The following is an 8,253-nucleotide window of genomic DNA, read 5'->3' on the forward strand; positions in this document are numbered from 1 at the left end:
TATTTATCAGTAGTTGGAGACGAGATCCAAAAGGAAAAGGTTTTGCTGGAGGTGTAAGCCATCCCAGCTATTTTTTTGTTCACGGATACTACTTGATTTTATGTGATTTTGTATTTAATAATATCTTTATTTGTATCTACATCATCTACTTATCAGTGAAATGCTACTAAGTGAGGAAATTAGGCAGAGAAGTTTATTCTTGTTACACAAGTGACTTACAGCATTTTAAACACAAAAACATAAACGGCACTAATAGTTGCAGCCAGAATTCACACAAGCATGCCTGAAAGTTACTGATGATCCCGGTGCCGTACAACTTATGGCTTTCCATAAAGTTCGCAGTGAAAAGTGGCAAAGCAACAAGAACACCATGAGGAATGGTTGCAGTGAGTGATGCAGCCCAGAGGTACTCAGCAATTGTTATCATGGATTAGGCGGCACTTCAAGACTTTAAGATAGTTGTCGATTTTGTGGGAATCTCTGCGGAGGCAATGCAGCAGGTTGTAAAAAGCAAAGAGTCTGGAGTCCTCATCAGCGAGTTGCAGGGATGGAAGGCCGTCCCACTGAGAGAAAACTTCATTTCCAGCATCGCCAGAATGCATCTAGAGAGACATAATCGTACTGTAAGAGATGATAATCAATCTGACTGGGTGTAGAACAGAGAATTAAGAAATATTGGCCTTGAGGAACGCTAGTTAATAGTGTACAGCTTGTAAAGTGTTTCCTGTTATGGCTCCCTTTGTTCTGTATAGTGTTCTATATATCCTCAAGCAGATTTTGATTGAATTTCCACCAGATATTTCAGTTTATTTCCTTAAAATTTGTAAGCTTAGCTGTCAGTGTTCTTAGATCTAGTTTGTTAGCAATGTCTAATGGAATTAGACTTTGCAGATATATCAAACCTTCCTTTGTGCCTGGATTCATCAGTGGCATCTCTTTTTGGCTTCCTCCACCTTAAAGTCATTGTAAGCACTTGTTCTTAGAACTTCTTTGTGTCTCCAGCTTTGCCTCAGTGCGTCTCTTAGGTGGTCTCTCAGATACATGCAGCCTTGTAGAACGTGCTACCAGGCAAATCTCTCATTTTTGTATACCACTGAAGAAAAAACAGAAAGACAATAAAAGCTGTGACTGATATAGTGACCTCTAATGCTAGAAAGCTACGTGTAGGAACTTGCGTAATGAGCTAGAATCCAAGGTGAAGATTGGTTTAAGTCTTCTCTTTTGAAAGAGGCAATAATTCATTTTCTCACATCACAGAAATCTACCCTTCATAGGAGGAAGGAAATCTGTGCTTAGTGGTACTGGTGAATCTTATTTTTCACAAGCTATGTTTTGTGAATTCATAAGCAGAATATCTGTGAAACTTCTTTCACTCAGTTTAAGCAAATGGAAAAAAAAAAAAAAAAAAGAAATAAAAAAGAAAAATAGGTCTGCAATCACTCAAAAACATGTTTGACACTAATTAATTTTCCAATCTTGTCTTCTACCTCCTTCTTCAGTAAATATTGTGAATGAGAAGGTGGTGACAGTATAACTGTAGCAGCGCTTGTCTTCTGCTGTTGTCTTGGATCCCCACCTTTTTACACCTGGATACGGGATAGAGACGTACTTGATTACACTGATAAATGCATTTGTGGCCTGAATGGGATAAGGTTTCTGAGTAAAATAGACACCAAAATAAAAGAGAGAAATGATGTGTACCCCAGCAGAAGATGGTAGATACAGGGATGGTGGCGCTCTTAATGCTATTCAGTTGCTCTAAAGCAAAAGCTGGTGAACTGAGAACTTCCTATTAACATATAGCTCACTGACAGAATGATGTATGATGCCGAGGGCCTCTTTAAAAATAAACAGGCCAGAGTTGATTTTATTCAAGAGAGCTTTTTGATCAATTGCTGATAACAAGGAGTATTCAACTTTGGCTTTTGTCAAACAACAGCCTTGTTTTCTAAGTCTCCTAGCATAGGGGCAACCAAGTCAGACTCATAGTTCCAAAGAACCAGTGTGGTGGAACTGGAGACTGAACCAGACTGGTAGGACTTTGTTATTTACCACCACAATAGGCCAGACTTCCAGAACAGTCCTAAACATACTGTCCATTTCCAAAAGCTATACACAATACCTACATGTGTACAGACAAATAGAAATAAGCTTATAAACACCCATCACTATGTGGATGTGAAAAATCACTGTGTGGATGTGGATGTTTTTCACTATGTGAAAAAACACAGACACATGCTTCACAAATTTGAAAATCAAAAATGCCCAAAGGTGGAATGAAGGTTTCCAGTTCTGATGATCACACCTTCTCTTGCAGCAGGACTGAGAGTTATGTTGTGTTATGCTGTACAATCGCATCATGTTCTCTTTTTAGAAATCACAAGAGGGCAGAAAAAGTTATAGCTGAATCTGAGAACTTTTCAGCTATCTTATCTCCCTTCCCCACCCCCCATCCGCCCCCCCATTCTTGTGTACTGTTCTCTTTCCTCTTCCGAGTAGAGAGATCCAGTCACTGCACATGGCTTCTTTACACCAATAGGCTGGAAGGACTGTAAGGACCTAATACTCACCCGCCCAACTATTTTCTCCATTCCTTCTAGAAGCCTCTTGTTTTGCTCCTCAATCTCTACAGCCTTCCAGAGGATGGTATCTGGAGCTTCTTTGATTCTTTGCACTTCAGAGGCCAGATGGATCAGGGGATCATTCCAGGAACGCAGCACTCCCAGTATCAAATTCAGTAGCTCTTCATGCTGGTCATCCATGTTAAGAAAAGGTAGTTAAAATAGGAAGGCTATATGCTGGCAGCATTAGGAGGCAATTAAAGCAATGTCCTCAAATGCAGAAATTTGGGAATTTACTCCATTGACTACTCCCTGCAGCCCTATTTTAGATATCTCAGTGCAATTTTTGATATATGTTGCTGTTGTTATTGTGTGCAATATTAGTACAGTTACAGTAATTGTATGGAAAATATCTATAAATCCTCTCCACTTTACAAACTAGTAGGCAGAACTATATTTCATGTCTCTGCCAAAAAAAAACCCAAAACAAAAAAAAACCCTGGAAAAAAAAAGTGAAAAATTTTATCTGATTTTAATGAACAATTTATAATCCAACGATTTTCATTTATTTTAGTATGGAATGGAAAATGGAAATTATTGTTAACCACTAAATAGCTTTTATTACTTCTGCATAACTCATCTGCCTTCCCCTTTGAACAACGGTGCTTCTAGCAATAGCTCTCTGATTTTGAAAATTGTTCTTCCTTGTGGGCAAATGAAAATTCATAAAGCTTATGGTTATGGTAATGTTCAACCATTTTTTCTTTGCTGGATACTCTGCATCTGAACACAACCAGACTTTTTATATACCCAGATGGTTATACTGGCACTGCAAGGCTATTACTGCTGTGAAACTGATAAAAATTTCTCCCTGATACATTCACATTCATACACCTGTGCTTACTTTTTTTTTTTTTTTTTTTTTTTTTTTTTTTCTTCAGGGTATTTTCAAATTTTATCTGTGAGCATAGGCTGAACAAGACTGTCTTCATTTTTAAGTCTGTCATTATTTAATTGACGTACGTACAGGTTTCTCTTTGCAAGTAGTTTGCAGTATTTTACACTAAGGTCTCTGTCTTTGAATGATGATGTGACCATTTTTGCCTTCTGTTAACTGCAAAAATATGTATTTAGCATTTTCTAGGTAATGTCAGTGTCTTCAGTTCCAGTAAACCATTTTCCTTTGCCTACATACAATATTCACTATATCGCCAATGTATTTTTATGTTTGTTACACTTGTATATAAAGTGTTTTAAAATAATGTTCAGAGCTTGTAGCATTCTGAATACTGGAGAAGCACAATAACTGGCTTTGCTCCATGAGGTTAGGTTGTAATTGGAAGTAAGATGCAATGTCTGAAAGCAACATACAGAAAAATGAGTCACTGGTCTTGTATAGTCTGAAACTTAACATCTGCAGATGTCTTGGCTTTTTGGAGCTTTCCTCTTTCTGGCTTTATTTCATTCTAAAAAATCTGACTTCCCTCTGTCTCTGCCTGCCCCCTCTCTAGTCTTTTTCCTCCCTCTTTTTTTTCCCCACACTTCATCTCATAGTCATTGGCATTAGATGTAGGACTTACATGAATCTGCTGTGCTTGCTCCTTATCTTCAGGAGTGGTTAAGGAGGAAGTGTGGCAGCCATTAACAGCTTTTGTAATGAAACCCCGACCCTGAGCATAGCGTTCATCCTGCAGATCATAAAGGAGAGGTATTTTTGATATAAATAAGAGCTGCAATTCAAACACTATACTAACCTATTGTTGTTCCATTGCTTTTGGCCACAAGTTGCACCACAGGAGGCTTAGGTTGGGTATCAGGAAAAACTGCTTTACAGAAAGGGTTGTGAAGCACTGCAATAGGCTCCCCAAGGAGGTGGTTGAGTCACCATCCCTGGATATGTTTAAAAACCATTTGGATGTGGTGCTCAGGGACCTGATTTAGCAGAGGGTTGTTAGTTGGGGTACTATGGTTAGGTTCTGGTTGGACTCGATGATCTTGAAGGTCTTTTCCAACCTCAGCGATTCTATGATTCTGTGATTCTATCACTACTTTTATTCTGTAAAGGTCACAAGTTTCAGGTGAGTATTTATAGTTAAAGAAACACAAACTTGTTTCATACATAACGAATGATCGGAAAGTTGTATCTTTTACTAGAATGTTGGGGATCTTAGCAATGGCCAGCACTGTAAGCCACCTTTAGGACTATATTATGAAAGCATAATACACCTGGAGGCGTTCAAGCTCAGGTTGGATGAGGCCTTGGGCAGCCTGATCTAGTGGTTGGCAGCCCTGCCCATAGCAGTGGGGTCAGAGTCTGATGATCTTTAAGATCCCTTCTCACCTAAGCCATTCTATGATTCTATGATCACTGTCTATGCTGCAGTCATATTTGTTTACGTACTTAAAAGTTTCATATATGAGTATGTTTGTGCTCAAAAAATACTGAACTGGATTTTGCATGTTCTCACTCCCAGGAAAATAGAAAGTACTTACAAATTCATTGAACATTTCTGAAGAGAGGAAGTGTATGTAGTGCGAAAGTTTAACTGCCCGATCAAAAAGCTCCCCAAGGGAAACTTGGCAGTTGGCAGATCCACTGGAGCAAATTGGCAAGGAGGTCACTCCTTCCTTGGTCAGAAGCATGTTGGACACCAGAAGAACCGCCAGCAACAAACCTGTTCAGGTTTGGAACAAACCAAAATGGGAACATATTGATGCAAGCAAGCATTTGGAAATAGCTGTCAGAGGCAAATGATCAGCATGCAGGGATGTTGGCTTTGCTCAGCCACATGGCTCAGAGTATCCAATGTGCTGACTCTTGAAAATAAACAGAAGATGAAAGCACTGTCCTTAGATTATTCTTTCTACCCTCCATCATTCTACCTGTACAGCAGAACTTTCTACAGGGTTTGAGGAGACATGGTAACCTGTGTTACGGTACACTGTATTCCAAAATCTCTATCTATTGTGCTTGACTTTATTATGTAATGATAAATGAAAGAAAGAAAAACAAACTTCTTTAGAAAGTAGATTACTCTCTCTCTCTCTCTCTCTCTCTCTCTCTTTTTTTTTGCTTTGGTTTTCTCTCTTCCTCCCACAGGTCCTTTCCTTCTTTGCAAACATTTGGAATTCAAATTAATTTTGTGGGAAGGCGGTTAGGTCACTTTTTAAAGGTTTTGATTGTCCTGGGAGTTCTTTCAGAAGACTTCCAGCATTTGTGCTGCTTTGCTATTTAGAATTTAACCCTAAATTACCTACTGCTAGAGAAAACAGGCAATATTCAACTTTTCTCCTGAACTTCTGAAACTGATACAAGGGCCTTCTCATTACCTAAGAGACAGAACTTGATCTGCTAAAAAGTTTTAATAATAACAGTGTCAAGTTTTCAATTCAGCAAAACAAAAAATGCAGAGAAAAACAATAGAAAACTTTAAAAGCAAATATTTGGTAAATGGATGTAATTATTCAAAGAATACCGTTTTGTGCTCTGAGTTTTGGTTCTCAAAATTGACCTGCTACATGCATTGGTTCACTATATTCACTCTCACGTCAAAGTTCAAATATACTCTATAAATCACCAGAACTGTCTCTCATGCTATCACATGATGGATTTCTTTCTAGCTCTCAGTTCAAGAAATGTCTGCCCATTTACACATTATTGAAGTAAAATATTCTCCTCCTCCATGAATAATCTCCTCCGGTTAGAACAGTGTTCTGGGGAATGATTCTATGAACAAGAAAACTCAAGACTTGTTGGCTTAGACAGTTAAAAGTGATTATGAAATCATTTACTTCAAAATGATCCAACTGATTCTGGACTCTGTGGATGATGACTTTAAGTCATTGCCTTCTGACCAGTGATGTGAGTAGTGGAGCAGTTAGAGTCCAGTCTTTTGTGTGCGTGTATCAGATCCTTCAAGTCAATTTTCTGTGACACTGCTTAGTTCAAAGGTAATCCAAGAGACCAAAGACTGAATAAAGGGAGGATCAAGCTCCCTTCTAGTGCCAAGGTCTGAACACTAAAATTTGAGGAGGAGGCAAGCTTCACCACTATTGGAAAACAGAGAGTCTGGAATAACTTAGTTTCTAGAATTGTTTTCCTTCAGCTTCTTCTTAATTCAGTCAAAACCTGAACATAGGAGTTATCAGACAGTGAATAGCAAAAGTCTTACCTTTCAATGAAGCCCCTGTGTTGCTCATGGTAGGGATTCTCTGTGATGACTTGCTCTACCAGAAAGAAGTCTCAATACCTGCTCTTACTTTCTGCATGTCAGATTTATATACACCATCCGGGGTCCAGTTTGCATACATTCAGCAGGTTGTGGAGTTTACCTCGGTAATTACAAACATCAAATTGCCTCTCTTCCACATTCATATTCAATACTTGCTTTTTTTTTTTTTTTTTTTTTAAAGAAAAAAAAACAACTGTGAGTGCAAATTTCATTAACAATTTCAGTTGTGGGATGCTGAGTATGGCTGGATGAAGAGAAAGCCAAAATTTTGCCTTGAATTAGCTGCAAATGCCACTGATCCTTGAAAGATCCAGTTGTCAATTCTGAGACTGTTCTCCTCTATGTTTATAAAATGTTGTTCTCCCTGCCCGCAGATATCTTCTGTTTCTTCCTTGTCACTTCACCCTCCAATGTTAAAATTCTAGCTATTTCTGGAAAGGAAACAATACAGTTTCTACAGTAAGAGAAACAACAGGAATTGTACTCAAGTTGATCCAGAGCATGTGAATGGAGGCTTCTGTAAGGACAGGTCATTATTATAAGTAGTGTTACAGATACAGCATTCTGTGTGTTTGTCTCCATACAGCTAAAAAGGATATTATATACCAATAGATCATGATATAACTGGTATTAAGGATAAGTTGAGAAATAGGGACAGTTGTCATTTAAAAAGTAATAATTGGTAACAACAAAGAGGAAGAATTTGTATGCTTACTGTTTAATCATAAACATTTTGTAATTAAATCAGCATTATTTTAAAAGCTCCTGAACCATGAAATCATTTTCTATATATGAAAATTCTTTGCGTAAAAGGTGTTCATGTCCACCATAATCACAGTATATGCTGTCGTAATCAGTGGAATCTGATTCCTGATCTAATGTGTCTGTGGTAATCTGCAACCCAGCTTCAGCAGGTTGGCCCTGTTTTCTTGTTGTGTGAGGTTCATCTGCACGAATATGTTAGCAAATGCGTAATCTCTCATCTGTTTCTCAGATGCATTTATCCACGAAAAGACCTTCTAAATTAGATGATCATAATGAATAAGGTATACAGTGTTAATGAATTTTCTTGCCTCTAGACAACTTGTTCTGTACATGTGGAACAGGTATGTGTATAATCCTGAATCTCCCATTATTTCGTAACTATGGCTGTGCTTTTTGAAGCAGTAATAAACAAAACCCACCAGACGTTTTCCTGTGTTAATGTGATGCTTTGGCAGGGTGGTTGGACTAGATGATCTCTGGAAGTTCCTTCCAACTCCTACAATTCTGTGATTCTATGAAAGGAGAAAAAAGGTAGACCTTTCTTACTGCTTGCGTTAGTGCTGGTTGGGGGCTGACCTGCTGGAAAGGAACTCTGCTGAGAAGACCTAGATGTCCTGGTAGGCAACAGGTTGACCATGGACTGGCAGTGTGCCCTTGTGGCCAACAAGGCCAGTGGTATCTTGAGATGCATTAAA

The 8,253-nt window shown here is 38.4% G+C and overlaps 1 protein-coding gene across 1 annotated transcript; it reads right to left on the reverse strand.

Annotated features, from left to right (window-relative positions):
* Positions 1-410: 410 nt before the first annotated feature.
* On the reverse strand, positions 411-6,761 carry PRL (prolactin). Its single transcript, XM_042840008.1, has 5 exons — positions 6,734-6,761; positions 5,055-5,236; positions 4,142-4,249; positions 2,571-2,750; positions 411-602 (listed from the first exon to the last, which is right to left on the reverse strand). Exons 1-5 carry the CDS (start codon positions 6,759-6,761, stop codon positions 411-413), a joined length of 690 nt encoding a protein of 229 aa, XP_042695942.1.
* Between the last annotated feature and the right edge of the window lie 1,492 nt (positions 6,762-8,253).

The sequence above is a fragment of the Centrocercus urophasianus genome, unplaced genomic scaffold (genome assembly GCF_019232065.1).
Source record: "Centrocercus urophasianus isolate 14NV4802_14NV808 unplaced genomic scaffold, USGS_Curo_1.0 seq_11, whole genome shotgun sequence".
Lineage (NCBI taxonomy): Eukaryota > Metazoa > Chordata > Aves > Galliformes > Phasianidae > Centrocercus > Centrocercus urophasianus.